This window comes from Phoca vitulina, unplaced genomic scaffold, assembly GCF_004348235.1.
Source record: "Phoca vitulina isolate PV1807 unplaced genomic scaffold, GSC_HSeal_1.0 scaffold44, whole genome shotgun sequence".
In the NCBI taxonomy this organism is placed as follows: Eukaryota; Metazoa; Chordata; class Mammalia; order Carnivora; family Phocidae; genus Phoca; species Phoca vitulina.
Window position 1 is genome coordinate 629,947 of NW_022589747.1, and position 16,082 is coordinate 646,028.

General features: G+C 52.5%; 1 protein-coding gene across 1 annotated transcript; it reads right to left on the reverse strand.

Moving 5' to 3' along the window:
- Nucleotides 1-318: 318 nt before the first annotated feature.
- PURB (purine rich element binding protein B) lies at nt 319-8,627 on the reverse strand. The gene has a single exon (XM_032430523.1). It carries the CDS (start codon nt 8,625-8,627, stop codon nt 7,713-7,715), a length of 915 nt encoding a protein of 304 aa, XP_032286414.1. The 3' UTR covers nt 319-7,712.
- Nucleotides 8,628-16,082: the final 7,455 nt, after the last annotated feature.

The following is a 16,082-nucleotide window of genomic DNA, read 5'->3' on the forward strand; positions in this document are numbered from 1 at the left end:
GGCCTAACAGCCAGAAGGCCAGGAACAGAAGTGACAAGCGGCCTGTCTGGGACATGGACCGAAGCAGCAAACTAACGTGCAACCCCGACTTCGTCCAGATGCTTACGAACCGCAAAGGGTCTTGCACCCCCAAGGGCTCTGGGACTCGCGGGCTATCGTCCCCGTCTTCCCCATGAGAGCCAAGGTGGCTTCCCGGTCCTTCCAGGAGGGAACTTGCCCCGTTCCAGACCCACCCGTGAGCCCAGCGTGCTGAGTGGTCCTTCCCTCCCCGCCACCACCTGGTTCCTGAAATCAGAGACGCCAGCACACGGTTGTCATTCACTTTTCCGCATACTTTATTTGTTACAAACATACAATTTTTAAATATAGACTGTAAAACTCCATTTGCAAAATCTGCTATTGTAAGGAGTGCACACCAGCAGTAAGGATTCTTCAACTTTTGTCTCTGTGTTTCTGTCAGTTTTGCTAGTTAGTGGTCAACACGGGACGCGCCTGTCACAGGCCTGTCGGAAGCTTCGGGCGGTGCCCACGTGGCAGCCTTGCTCGAGTCCACGCCGACTGGCGCCCGAGCTCCCACCTCCAGGCCGTGAGCACAACAGCCCGTTTACACTCTGCTTCTGAACGGTTTCCAGGAAGTGTGATTTCTGAACGGCACTGCACCTCACGGGCTCGTTTGAATCGCCCATGCAGCTGTTAAAGTGCATTCTTCTTTTAAAAAATAAGAGGAATAATCTTTACTCTTTAACCAAGGTACTTAAAAAAATGAACTTTTTGGTCTCTCAGCAGATATTCCCAAGTTGATCCTATCGCTACAAATTTTAGTGTTCTATTTACAAATATTTATAGGGTTACAGGTGGAGGGGACCTTATAAAATTAAAGGTGCAGCTTCTCTTGAAGCAGAAACCAGTTCTACAAATTCATACACAGGAATACACACTTGGTTTACAATGCACAAGCATGTGGGTATTTACACAGAGACTGAAGACACCCCCAAACCCCTTAAGTACCTAGTTGTCCCTCTAGATCAGGAAGCTCGGTCTCCTGCCATCAAGATTTGGTTTAAAATCATTTTAAACGACTTCTGCCGAGTCTCCACGGGCAGGACATCAGTCCCAGCTTTGGAGTGAACTGTCTAGTCTAAGGAAGCCCCTGCTGATTATGACCAGCAGTGAGGGTTCCCACAGGATGGAAGGTGTGCTGTCTGGAAACGTATCAGAAGACAAATGGACTCTGAGAAACGATCCCGGGAAAACATCTGCGTGAAGGAGCAAAAGGAAGAATAAATCCCCACTAATTGTTCCAATACACCGATAATCTTAGTTATCATTCAAATATTGATGGTCATGGAGAAAGACCCCCCATACACTCTCCTGCTACCACAACAGGTGAAACTAGGCTCTAGAAGTATGCCCTGTGCTTGGAGTTCTGCTCCATCTGTGAACTTCTAGGAATCCAGAGAGCTTTCGTGTGCGGAGGGGGCCTGCAGGTCTAGGCCTCGCATCGGAGCAATGAGCAATGGAAGCCCCCAGTCCCTACAATACAAACGTGCTCTGTGAGAGGATCCTGTCCTGCGATGTTCTTGGGCCTCCCCCTGCAGTTTATCTCCCTGAGAAGGGGATTTAAAAAGGGAAGGACTATCCTCCTGGCCATTCTGTTTCCAACCAGGTTTTTCTGAACAAGCCTGGACCGCGGGTAAGACCCGGGATGAAAAGTCTGCTGCTGGACTTACTGGCAGCGTGACGGGATCTACTGCTATCCCTCAGCAGGACGGCCCCACAGGTCACCGCCCTACAGACACAACCGACCCTCTCTTATCTGGTTGGGGGACATCTCACACACAGGGCACTCGCGACTTGCTCCTAGACACACGACCCCACGCCAGTCAGAAGTATGGTCACGCTCCTTCATCAGAGCGTCTGTTAGAATCACCTGTGGGGGAAACCAACCTCTTGGCTTCAAACAAAGCTGTGCCCTCCTGTGATGAGGGACCCCCTCGGAGCAGGGAAACTACCCACACGGTGCCTGCGCTGCTTTCCCGGGACCGGGCCGCACGTCTAACTCGAGAGGCAGGAGTCAGATTTGCAAACGAAATGGAGAAGATGGAGAACAAGGGTGATCACACTGGTGGCGTATTCCCTGTTTCCTTGGGGAATACAGAATACATTCATCAAAGTCTCACTTGGATCAAGGGGAACAGGTATCACCTGGAACTTGCCAGAGTAGTAAGTCTTCATGATATACCTTTATAATTTTTTCATTTTCCAAATCGGATTTTCATCCTGACACAACTGGACCATTTATTGAAAGAAGGGTCTGTTGAATCCATCAGTAATGAAACTACGGTTTAGGACCAAGAGCTGGGAATAGTGACTTTAACTCGGGAACTGGGATAAACGAACTCACCGTCCCTGAGTGTGAGCTCTTGAAACTTTGGTGGGGGGGGGGGGGATTTGAAAATCAATGACTTTGCTTTCCTAGATTTAGAAACTGGGCAAACGACGTTCTAGTTTGCCATTTCCGCCCTCTATCTGCAATTTCAAAAACGGGGCGCCGACATGCACTTTTTAATTTTGTGTCTGTATTTTTCTTAAGGTAAATGTGGTTTTCTTTCTTTTCTCTTTCCTACAAGCTATCCCCCCAGCCCACCCACGCGCCCACTATCCAGTTAATTCAAGGGGGATAGTAACTGTTTAGGAAGACAGCTCATGGATTTACAGTACTCTAAAACCAACCCTGAAAACTGATAATCTCATTCACTTACTCTAACTTCAGTGCTGTTGTTGACAGGAAAAAAAAAAAAGTTACCTTAAGGCTTAAGGGAAAGTAACTTATTAAATTGTGAATGCAGCATTGTTTACTCTCCCATCGATTGGAAGCTAGCAAAATGCATTCTGGATCAATAATACAAACTTCCTAACATTAGCAAAGATTTTCACTCTTCTTACACAGAACAGTATTCGTAAGCAGATTATCTAAGGGAGCCTGAGAAACCATGATCCACATCACACGAAGATCCCATGAATTTCATTATCAAAAAGTGCTTTATCTTTGAGAAATATGTCGGGGTTCAAATGGAAATATACAATGTAAGATCACTCGACACTTTCTCAAGTGAAGTACAAAGTGGAAAAGGAGCAAAACGATGGGAGGCTCTGCTCTCTGAACAGGCCTCGTGCATGTGACTTTTAGGGTGTATTACATTAAAATTGTTTTAAGAGTTAACAGTGGGATTTTACACCACTCTCTCTATTCTAAAACCTGAGATTGGACACCAAAGCAGTCAACTTTGTTACTTATCAGAGCAATTCTGATCCTTCCTAAAAACAGAAGACAACTCAATTGAATTGGTAACTCCAGGGTCAAAACCATGAACTTTCCCCAGGCGGAAAGGAGCGAGGCCACACGCGCACTGGACACAAAGAGTGGCACGCGCAAGGCCTCTCGGTGAGTCACCTTCGCACCCGCGAGGTCACTTCCCTCCTTCCCTCTCACTGATCAAGGCCACGCTATTTGCAAATGAATATCTACTGAGAGATCAGTTGTGCATTGGACAAAGTACCGTAACTGGGTTAAAAATGAAAACAAAATTTACAGTGAAGAATACTTATGTGCATGGCTTACACACTCAAGCTTCTCCCTAAGGCCATCCGCCTCCAGAGCAAGGCGGACGCCAAGCAATAGTTACGTCTCGATACCTTGTGCAGGACGCTCTACCCTCCAGTAGAGCCGGTCAAGGTCACACGGAACAAAGCATCCTCAGCAACTACGCGCCTGAAGTGTGCAGCCGTTTTCAGACCACTCAATATGAGGGCATTATTATAACCAGCCTCTTCTGCCCACAACCCTGCATTTTTCAGATAAGACAGGATAACTGTTTTGTTTTGAGAAAATTGAAGCTTGCGTCTCTTGAAAAGACCTGCAATTTACTGCCAGGCGAGGGAGGGGCCGGAGGGAGCAGGAGGGGCCGGGCTGCCCGCCCCCCCCCCCCCACAGCCCCCTCAGCCTCCCCACCGGCCGGCAGCAAACCGTTGTGGAAAGTGACCTGACAAGTGACCGTGTGTGCGCCACGGCCACAGCCCTTCTGACCGACTCCACGCCTCCCACGGCAGCTCAGGGTGTCTGCGTTTCCCATTGGGTTTCCACTTTGAGTTTTGGGTGCCATCGACTCACGTGGCGCTGTGTGCAGCATCTGCACTGAAGCCTTTCTCTGCGGCCTAGAACTGCCCCGCGACTCGAACCACAGCGGGGACAAGAGAAACCACGAGGCAACGGCGGGATCTCGCCACAGAGTTTCGCTCTTTTGATTCCGTTCCTGCGACCGGACTTCTCGTGTCCAGAACGGCACTGGCTTGAGAAACACTCTAGCAATGGTCGCAAGAGGAATTTTCGTTCCCCACTTCTTAGAAATTGGACTGTTCTGAACATGTGATTAGCTGGGATGTCTGCCAAGGTGAAAGGACAAGCCCTAAATCACTGTTCGTAGTAGAGGATGAAAACCAGAACAGAAAAAATCTGGTTGTTTCCCAGAGTCTGTAATGCCATTTTCTGACTGGAATTAACAGATTTTCTTTGCTAAGCGCGGTTTCTGAACGAGTTCTGAAATCCGGCCTCGGTAACAGGCCACACATCAAAAGAGCAGTCTCTGTGCTCCGCGGATTTCTACTGCCCCCGAACAGTGAGTGGAATGAGGGTCAGTGAAATGCTACAACTAATCCACACCCTTCTGTAATCTTCCTGCAGTGAGAAGAGAGACTGTGAACCACCCCCTGCAGGAGAAACAAACCTTTGAGATTGGTTAAGACTTAAAAACCCACCACTATGACGTTTACCACTTAATCTTACATAGGCAGGTCAAAATTTTAATATAAATTACTTTTTCCAACACATAGCTTATGCATTCTTTGCTCCTTTTTTTGGAGGATTCTCAAATTGATATCTAAAGATTTACATATGATATATTACTGTTATATGGTCTAATGACTAAGAAAATTTCTCTGGTAACCAAAGCTGATGCCATATATGGTAGTGTTCTTGGCATATACTCCACATGCCTCCGACCACTTCCACATTCTTTCTATTCAGCTAATTATAGCTTAGTAGCCACTGGTGAAGGATTGTGAAGACCCTGTCATTTCTACAGAATAGAAAGGCAAGGCTAGTTACTGCAATTTAGCCAAACAAAAAGAAAAGAAAAAATACACCAGCCCCTTCCAAAGGGGAGGTACTGCACCTCTGCGAAGTCGAACTGGTTCACTGCAGCTGAGCAACAGAACGGTTCCACCGCTGAAGCAAGAAAACAAGTTGGTCTAAACAGGAATTGTACACGGTACGAAAATGAACAAGTCACAGCAGTTAACTGAGAGCTGCAACCTGAATTTTCATTGCTGCCTCAAAGTTGGAAACTGAAAGTTTCTGCAAACCTAACACTAGCTTCACGGCGCCCTTACTAAAACGGTGTAGGGATTTGTTCTCCGCAGCAAAGAAATCAACACTCAAAACACATAGATCAATACAGCAGGACATTATTGAAAACAGCTGCCTTGTGGTACAAAATACAGTACGAGTATATACGGATGTCATTAAAACATCAAAAATACTATTGCTCCCATACAATTTAGGAAACATTCTTTGCGACGGAGAAAGTTTTTTAAAAAAAGGAAAAGCTTTAAAAAAAATCTGTTTAAAAAGTCTACTGTGGAGGATGAGAGTAGAGAAATAGTCTGAAAAGGGCACCAGTTTGTGGCTCTTCCACTTTTTTTTTTTAAAAAAAACCTAAGATCAACAGTATTCTGAATCATAGTCTAATTTTTTTAAAAAAGCCTAATTTTATGTACAGTTCTTTCCCTCCCTCTCGGCCACGATGCATGAAGATGACCTTTTTGTAGATTACTTATTTCCCAATAAATACAAAAAGATTGTATAGATTGAATAATACCAAACTCAGATAATAAAAGGGTATGCAATAAATTAAATGGCAGCTCAGATAAAGGGCAGGCATGCAGTTAAAAAAACAAAAACAAAAACACAAAACTAAGATTGTGGAGGTGGGGTTACTTGCCTCCTGGTTGAGAAGGTGTCGCACAAAGAATACCTACAAACTTTGGAAAGAACGTTAGCTCCCGTTCAATTCAAAGTCACCTAGGTCTGTGACACTTCTAGGAATACCTTGGTGATGGGGTGGGATTAACTTGATTAGTAAAAATCATTTCTACTGAAAATCCATTTAAAATATAGAAGAGGCGATCCTTGAAAACCCCAACTTTTATTCTTGAAAAACAGCTGGATAAACTGGCGAAAGCCAGTTTGTTGAAATTTCAAGATGGTATAAAAATGCTTCCAGGACATAGTCAGCATTTGTACGTTCCCTTCATCTCCATCCCGATGGATTTCACCTTCTAAAGGGCGTGCTGCTCCAATCACTCAACCATCATTTGCCAACTTTGATCGGGAGGTACTGAAACAATGGATCGAGTTCTTAAAAATTTACTTTAAAAGAATAGATGATGCTGGAATTCTGGACCTGAGGATCTTTAGTATGTGAACAAATCCACAGACGGAACTGAAGGTAGGTGAAGACTTCAGTTTTGGTTATTTCCAACTTTTCTGTGAGGACGTATATTCCATTAAAGCTCAGGCTTGTAGCCACAGTTCCTTTTGTAGGTATCTTCAAGTTTAACGGTTGAAAATCCAGCCAACCAGTGGCCCAAAGAGCCGAATTAGCCAGCTCAGGCGGAACAGCCACAGGGACCTGGCTCTCATTCACCCCTAAGCCATCTCTTGGTAATGACCTCTGTGTCTAGAGACCGGGGGAAGGACTTTCGTGAGCAGCAACTAATCCACTCAAACAGTCCTCCTTGTGCTTGATGCCGGATTTCTTCCCGTGCCTACCTCAGCAACCCCCAATGTAAAACGGCTCTTAGCTCTGAAAAAAACTTGGCCAACTTCCAAAATCCTTTACTAACAGCTTCTAGTTGAAGGATTGACATCTGAATCCATTTGCATCCAGGAAAACAATGCCACAAAGAGACACGGACACTGGTCCAAGTTCCACGCAAAACCATTTTAGACAAAATGGACCCAATTTGTTTCTATATTCCCCGGTGGCTTCCTGAATTCTTACTCTGCCCTGTCCATGATTATGTTAAAGTCGCACTCCTTTTCAGGAAACCTGTACCCTCAGAACAGGGCAAAGGCCAAGGCCTCTCTCTTGTCAAGAATTCCACCAAGACCTAGATCCCAATATGCTGATTTCAATGGAGGTGAAGAGATCGACCCCACAACAGTGAGGTCGGGAGAGATCGTCAGGCCAGGACACCCAGGTAGAACACAAATGCAGCTGTCATGGATGCGTCTGGGGGACTCGAGTGTTCCCCGGCCCCCGGGCACGCAAGCATCTGCCCCCCTGCAGGGCTACCCCGGAGGGGTCACAAACCCCAGCCGGGAACTATGGAAACAGACGATTTTGCTCAGGTCGTCTCCTCTTTGCAGGCTGCTGTCAGTTCCTTGGAACTCTGCTGCTTTTCTCGAATTGTCTGCGACTGTTCTTTTGTGGTTACTTCTCTTAATGGACTGTATTATCTTTTAACGGTGCGTTCTCCCGCCGGGGCCTCCATGCTCCGCCTCCACTAGCTCCCTGGGGACGAGCAGGAAGGGGCTCTCCGGCCCAGGGGACGGTGGCGGGGCGGGGGGGCCATCGGGGAACCGGCGCGCTTCAATCCTCGTCCACCTCCTCGCCCTCCGACTCGTCCCCGCCGCGCCGCTCGTACAGCTTGTCCCTCTGCCGCTCCTGAATCTCTTTCATCTCGTCCGCGTACCGGCAAAAGGCGCCCCCGAACTTGCCCCAGGCTTTGAAGGGGACGGTGATGGCGTTGCGGTAGGACGGCTTCACCTCACTGACGCGCAGAAACACGCCGTACTTGTTGCAGCCCACGTCGAAGAAGAAGCGCTTGGAGTCCACGGTGATGGAGGTGCCTTCCGGGAGCTCGCCGTACAGGCCGCCGCCCGCGCCCCCCGCGCCGCCGCCCGGGCCGCCCGCCAGCTCGTCGTCGTCGCCGCCGTAGTCGTCGATGAGCTTGGCCAGCGCGTCCCGGAACTCGATGAGGCCCTGCGCGGGCAGCGCGATGGTCTGGCCGCTCTGCAGGCCGCCGGGCCCGGGGCCGCCCCCGCCGCGGTTGACCGTCTGGCGGATGCGCAGGAAGCGGCCGCGCTGGTTCTCCTTGAGGTCCAGGTAGTACTTGCGGTTCTCGCGCACCAGGAACTCGCTCTTGAGCGCGCGCCGCGGCCCGCCGCCGTCCTCGGCGCCCGCCGCCGCCGCCGCCACCTGCTCGGGGCTGCTGGGGCCCAGCTGCGCGTAGTGCTCGATGAAGTCGCCCAGGTAGTCGCGGAACTCGGCGGCCACCGCCATGGACAGCGTCAGGCGGCTCTTGGAGCCCCCCGCGCCCACCTCGGCGATCTTCAGGAAGCGGCCCTTGGCGTTCTGCTTCACGTCCAGGTAGAAGCGCTTGTTCTGGATGTCCAGCCGCTTCGAGGCCAGCTCCTGCGTCTCCTGCTCGCCGCCGCGGACCGCGGGCTGGAAGCCGCCGGGCCCGCCGCCGCCGCGCTCGCTGCCGCTGTCGCCGTCCGCCATCTTCTCGGCCGCCGCCGCCGCCGCCGCCGCGCTTCGGCCGCCGCCGCCGCCGCCCGCCGCGCTCGCGCCCGCCCTCCGCCCTGCGGCTCGCTCTCCGGGGCCCCCAGCCTCGCCCGCCGGCCGCTCACGCGCTCCCGCCGCTCATCGCCGGCCTCCGCCGCCGCCGCCCCCCATCGCCCCGCGCTCCGCCCCGCCACTTCCGCCCGGCTCCCGCCAGCTTCCGGCGCGCGCCCCCTGACGCCACCCGCTCCGCCCACACGTCCTGGCGGCCGGAAGCGCCGCGCGCCGCGGCGGCGGCCGCGCGTAGGACAGTGACGTCGCGGCGCGCGGCGCTCTGGGAAGGGGAGAGCGTCTCGGGACGGGAAGGGCGCGGGGGGGCCAGGGGCGGAGACGGTGTGCGTCCCGTTCGCGGTCGCGTGTCTCCTGGGTGTCACACTCGTCGAGATAAGTGCACTTCCTTGTAGGAACAGCGGTTACGACTGTGGTTACTTCTAAATGGAGAGGCATTAAAGGAGGGAGGATGCCGGGGTAATCCGCGCTCAGAACAGAGCCGATCCGGTAGCGTTGCTGGGCAACGGCCCGCGAGAGGCGGGCGCTCCGCGTCACGTGGGTGCGGTGACGTCATCACCGCGGGCCGGAGGGGAGGAGGAGTGCGGGGTGCGGGATGGGAACGGGGCGGCGCGGCTTCCGTCCGCCAATCTCGGAGCGCGGGCCGGTGCGGCCCGGCGGAAAGCATCGGCCCGGGCAGGACGTGGGCCTCTCCGGGCGCCGCACCCCGTTTGGCCTTCGTGAAAGGTGCCCCCGCGGCTCCTCCCTGAGGCCCCGCCGGCCGCCCCGCCCCGCGGCCCGGCTCAGCTCGGGAAGAGCTCGCCGTCCCTCTGCTCCTTGCTCCTCAGCCTGGTTCTGACCAGCCCGGTTCTGCCTGATGAGTCGGATCTCGGGCTTTGGTTTTGAGCCTAGGGTCTTCTCCCCTTTCATATATTTGATGATCACATATTTTTCAGACTTTTTAGTTTGTTTTCTTAAACATATGTGATTACATGATGTTTTACGTTTAATTCTCGTTTGTAAGATATTTTGGTGCATACTGTGAAGCAGAGAATCTAAAAAATTTCCTTCAAACGGCCAATTGTCCCGGTACTATTTTTGAACAAACACAGATCTTGACAGGTGGAGATGGATGTAGATTATTTTGGGCAGAGGGAACATATGTTCCCAGATGGCAAGAAGTCTGGTTTGGCTGGAGCCCAGGGTCTGCGAGGAGAGGGTGATGAACATCACAGCGAGAGGGCCCTGACCTCTAGGCAGGGGCTCGGACTTGGGGGTGGGCAGAGCTGTGTGAGCAGGAGTGTGACATGTCTGCTCTGTAGTTGGAGGAGGTGACTCATGGCCCAGGACAGCCTGGCGGGCTCCATTAGGAGGCAACAGCTGTGTTGCAGACCCAAGCAAGCAGGGACTGGATGTGGCTGGTGGAGAGGGAGGGAGCTGTGGGGCCTTTGGGGCAAGAGAAGCATCAAGATTTAAAAACCGGGGGGGCGCCTGGGTGGCTCAGTTGGTTAAACGGTTGCCTTTAGCTCGGGTCATGATCTCAGGGTCCTGGGATTGAGCCCCATATCGGGCTCCCTACTCACTGGGGAGTCTGCTTCTCCCTCTCCTGCTGATCTCTCGCTCATGCTCTGTTTCTCTCAAATAAATGAATAAAAAAAAAAAAAAAAGATTTAAAAACCGGATGTGGGGGCGCCTGGGTGGCTCAGTCGTTAAGCGTCTGCCTTCGGCTCAGGTCATGATCCCAGGGTCCTGGGATCGAGCCCCGCATCGGGCTCGCTGCTCGGCAGGAAGCCTGCTTCTCCCTCTCCCACTCCCCCTGCTTGTGTTCCCTCTCTCGCTGTGTCTCTCTCTGTCAAATAAATAAATAAATCTTAAAAAAAAAAAAAAAAAAAACAACCGGATGTGGGGGCAGGCAGGAGAAGTCCACGTTAATGTTAGAGTGCCCAAGGCTGCTGGGGAGGACCAGCTCTGGAGATGACAGGGAGCACTGAGCAGAGACCTCCTGGGTCCCAGTCTGCCGATGTTCGGTGCTCCTCCCCCATGCAACTCACAGAGAATGGTGCACAATGGGTCGAGCTTTGGTGCATTTTTGGAATATCACATTCTTTTCCCAGAAGTTTATTTCTTCTCAGCGGCCTTAAGCACCTGCTGTGACTGCCTTTTAGCAAATCCAGCACAGATGAGAGCAGGTCCAAGTGGGGCGGTGTGTTAAATTTGAGGAGCTGGCTGGCTGCCCAAGGGGAGACATGTAGGCAGCTGTGGGACCCAGACAAGCTAAGTCGAGGAGAGGGGCAGCAGGGTTGGGAACCACAGGCAGACAGGGTGGATCTGACCTTAGTTCCCAGGAGGCAGTGTAGAGAGATGAGGGACAGGCAGACAAGATGGGGGGACAAAGACTGAGGAGTCGGTGTTACAGTTCATACTGAGCCTGCATGTCCACTGCCCGCAAGTCCTGAGCATGGGCAAAAATCACACAGCTCTAAGAGGTTGAGCAGAGATCCCTGCTCACTCACGGATCTAAATTCTCTCTTTTACGCTGCCATTTGGGGGGAGTGTGGAAGCCAGATGTCCCAGTGCTACGGAGTGAATGTGGGTGGGGAAGGACGGCACCCGGCAAAGGGAGGTGTCTGCCTGCCTTCCAGAGGCCTGAGCCAGCTCCGAGGCTGGGGAGCAGGGAGGGGAGTGGTCATTCAGTGAGGGCCTGCAGTGGCCAGGAGATGGGCAAAGAAGGAAGGGCACGGCCCTGGCAGGTGAGCAGGGAGAGTGGATGAGAGACGGGAGCTTCTGGTGGGGAGGAGAGAAGATGGGGCTTTCCACCAAAGGCTGCATCTGCTCCAGGGCCCAAGTGAGGCCGCCTGTTGCGGAGGAGGCTTGGGCGCGACTAGAATCCCCCTGAGCAGCTGGTCCGGCCGAGGCTGGGGCAGAAGCACGCTGCTTCTGCAGCCACTGACCAGCTGGTGCTGGGCAGGAGGCGCAGATGGCGGCGGGCCTTGCCAGGGCTGGGGAAGCACGTGAGGGCCTGGGGTCCGTGGCCTCAGATGACCAGCCCTTCTCCCAGCTCCTGGACCGGCCCCCGCCCGATATTGTTCCTATTAAGCTTAAAATTGAAACAGAACTGTTCAAGAGTAGCACTCTTGACCCACATCCCCCAAATGTCAATATTTTAGCACATTTCTTCTCTCTCTCTCCTTTTTCTTCCCGCAGAACCATTTGAGAATGAGCTGCAGACATGATGCCCTGGTGTTGAGGGGTGCCCCCATTGCGGGCGCTGGCGCCCAGACTCCCGGCCGGCACCCCGTGTGCAGATGCATCTCAGCGTGACGCTCTGGTCACGATTTCCAGCTGGCGTGCGTCGGAACCTCCAGTGACATCTTCTTGGTTTGTTGTTGGTGCACAAGCTACGGAGATGGCCTCGTCCGGGCCTGGCGGAAGGCCCACACCTGCTGTCATTCCGGGGAGTTTTGTCTCCTGTGAGGTGGAAGATCAGTCCTCGCTCGGGGGTTGAGTTCCAGGCACAGTGTCTAGTCTTGGGGCTTATCAATCAATGCACTAGCTCTCCAGGACTTGTAGCTGCTCTTGGCCTTAAAATGCAGCTCTGGGGCACCCCCAAGGGCTGGGACGCCACTGTACGCACACTCGTCAGGCCCCGTGGATCCTGTGCTCACCAGCGCTGCCTCGCAGCCTCGGGAGCCCAGGGGGGGTGTGTGTCCCTCCCGGGAACACTCCAGCCTCACTGCCCAGCACTTGGTGACGGTGAGCGGCTTCACTCCAGCTTCGCGGCCGCCAGTGTGCAGACCGCGAGCTCCAGAGCGGCCTTCCCTCCCTTGCCGGTGTTAGTCCTGGTTGTGTGCGGATGTTTCCCGCAGGCTCCCTGTTCTGTAAAGACGCAGTGTTGAATTGAGAGCACACGCGCATCAAACCCAGAAATACTTTTGTCTTTGGGGGAAATTTTGTTTGTTGGACGAGAGAGATGAAACCCTCAACAGAGCAACCTTAAAAGGAACAGGATCCCAGGGCACCTGGCTGTCTTGGTCAAGCATGTGACTCTAGGTCTCAGAGTTGTGAGTTCAAGCCCCACACACGTTGGCCCTGGAGCCTACTTAAAAAAATAAAATAAGAATTGGGGTGCCTGGTGGCTCAGTGGGTTAAGCATCCGATTCTTGATTTCAGCTCAGGTCTTGATCTCAGGGTCGTGAGTTCAAGCCCTGCATTGGGCTCCACGCTGGTCGTAGAGCCTACTTAAAAAATTAAATGATGGGGCACCTGGGTGGCTCAGATGGTTAAGTGTCTGCCTTCGGCTCGGGTCATGATCCCAGGGGCATGGGATCAAGTCCCACATCGGGCTCCTGGCTCAGCGGGGAGCCTGCTTCTCCCTCTCCCACTGCCTCTCTCCCTGCTCATGCTCTCTCTCTCTCTGTATCTCTGTGTCTCAAATGAATAAATAAAAAATCTTTAAAAAAAATTAAATGAAATTAAAAATAAGTCCTTAAAAAAAAGGGAACAGGATCCCTAGAAAAAAAACAGTCAGAATTGTATTAGCTGGTTATTCATAAGCAGGTCTGAGGAGGCCATAACTAGGGTCACTCGTGCCTTGAACGGAGGGCGGCCTCTCCTGGGGGACAGCAGGGTGTGAGGAGCCCCCTCCCAGCTGCTTGGGGACACGTTTGCCCTTTCCCAGCGACCCTGCGTCACTTGAGGTCTTTCCACAGAGCCGGACAGCAGCCCTCTTTCTGGCTGCTCATTCCATCCAGGCAATCTTAGGGTTTTGCTCTCACCCCAGAGCTTCCTGGGGATTTTGCCTCTGCCTCCCTTGCACCTTCCAGAAGACCTTCTGGCTCAGCACGGGGCCCCTGCCTGGTGAGTCCGTCTGCCCTTCGCTCAGCCAGACGAGGGCCTCCCTCAGGCTGGTGATGCCCAAGCCTCTGCTGCACACAGAGCCAGGCCGCGTGATCGAGGGACAACGGGGTGGAGATTGAGACAAGCCCTGTGACCCTGGCTTACAGGCCGAGATACCTGTTCGAGCTCAGGGCTTCATTGCACAAGTGAGCCCGTGCACTCGCACGCTCATGCAGACAGATGCAGAAGCACGCGCACGCGGACACGCAGATGTGAGCGTGTGTGTCACGCGGGTTTCCTAGAAGCGGCAGCGGGCACACTCAGCACCACATCTTGGTTTCTTAGTTCCGTCCTCTGTTGCTCCGAGAAACGCCTGGCTCCAGGACGGGGGAGAGTGGGCGAGTATCTGTATCGGCAAGTGCTCAGAACGCGAGGGGGACACGTCAAAAGGTCACTCGTGCTGGCTGGGTCTGGGACAACGTAAGCACCAGATAATGGCAGCAACAGAGCGTGAGCCATTCACTAGGGTCAGAATCCCGTATGTACCTCCCGAGGCGAATAAACGAATGGGAGAAAGGAAAGCCTCCCGTGCAGTAGGAAGGCCAGTAATAAGGAAGAAAAGACGAAACGTGAGAAACATTTAGTGGCCGGCATAGTGACGATGGAGTAAAAAAAATCCCCGGTGGATGTCGACACCAGCGGGTGAGAGTTTGCTGAGCGAAGCGAATGTTTGCCTCGTCCCAGCGCAGGTCCCCGTGGGACACCCCTCGCAGCCCTGCCGCAGCCCCGGCGCCTCCCGCCCTGGTGCCCTTGCAGGATCCCCCCCAAGAATGCCCATCAGATAACTGAACTGTGTAAGTTTCTTGACTTTGACCGTTGAACTGTGGCTGTAGCAGAGACCGTCCTTGTTTTGAGGAAATTGACACTGGAAGGTACAAAGTGTCGCGGCTGCAGTTTGGGCTCCGACCCTGATGCGGAAACACGTGCCCGTGGGCAGAGTGACGAGCAGCGGGGACAATGTCAGCGCGGGACAGTGGGCCGGGCACATGTAGGGCCCCTTTGCTAGAGCTCTGCAGTTCTAGCCGAATAAAGAGTAAAAAAAAGTTCAAGTTGTCAACATGTTTTAAGATTTTTTTTATTTGAGAGAGAGCACAAGCAGGGGGAGCAACAGAGGGATAGGGAGAAGCAGACTCCCTGTGGAGCAGGGAGCCCTACTCGGGGTTCGATCCCAGGACCCTGGGATCATGACCTGAGCTAAAGGCAGACGCTTCACCCACTGAGCCACCCAGGTGCCCCGGGTTTTATTACAATAGTATTAACGAACAAACAAATGATTAAAAGAGCCTGGTGCATGAACTAATGTTAAGAATACGCGATAAACCAAAGATCTTGATCAATCTAATTCTGTGCATAAAACGAAAGTGCTACACATCAGTAGGTAGAGAATAATCTTCGTTTACAACAGGAATCTATGTGCACACACACAGAGGTGTGTGAATTTGCATGTTAAAATTTGTGTAGGTGGGACACCCGGGCAGCTCAGTTGGTTAAGCATCTGCCTTCGGCTCAGGTCATGATCCCAGGGTCCTGGGATTGAGCCCCGCATCGGGCTCCCTGCTCTGCGGGAAGCCTGCTTCTCCCTCTCCCACTCCCCCTGCTTGTGTTCCCTCTCTCGCTGTCTCTGTCAAATAAATAAAATCTTTAAAAAATAAATAAAACATCCTTTGTTGCTGAAGTAAGCTAATTATCATCTGAGCTTTCAGTGAATCCTCATCACTGACCAGAGATCACCGTAATGGATAAAATAGTAATGACAGCATGAAATCTTAGGCGAATCACCAAAATGGGATGCAGACATGAAATGAGCAAATGCTGCTGGAAAAAATGGTGCCCATAGACGTGCTCGACCCAGGTTTGCCATAAATCTAAAATTTGTTAAAAAAAAAAGACAACATCTGTGAAATGCAATAAAATCGTGCCTATGCGTGTGTGTATATATATATATATATATACAGAACATGAGAGAGCAAGGGAGACCGATTTATTTTAAGGGGTTTCTCATACTGTTGTGGGCACGGGCGGCAGCTGGAGACCCAGGGAGGAGCTGATGTTGCGTCTGGAGTCTGACAGCCGCCTGGAGGCAGAATCCCCCCTCCCCTGGGAGGACCTCAGTCTTTTCCTCTAAAGGCCTTCAACTGATTGGACGAGGCCCACCCACATTATCGAGGGCGATCTGCTTTAATCACAGCCCACTGCTATAAGTGTTGATCTCACCTAAACCAGACCCTCACCCTGACATCTGGATTGGCGTTTGGCCAAATATCTGGGTGCCGGGGCCCAGCCAAGCTTTCGACTCCCCATCACGGTGTGAAGACACACACCCTTTGTCTAGCCAGAGTGAATTGTGTTCACTGCTGTATAATACAGTGGGGGGAAATGCCACCAGCCCGCGGTGTCAGGGTCACGGTTGCTGTCACCAACAGGCCAGGGGACTCTGGAACTTGTTTTGCGGGGCACATGCGTGGGGCTTGGCTTAGGTGAACACCCAGGAGCCGTTTCCCGAGCTGTTGG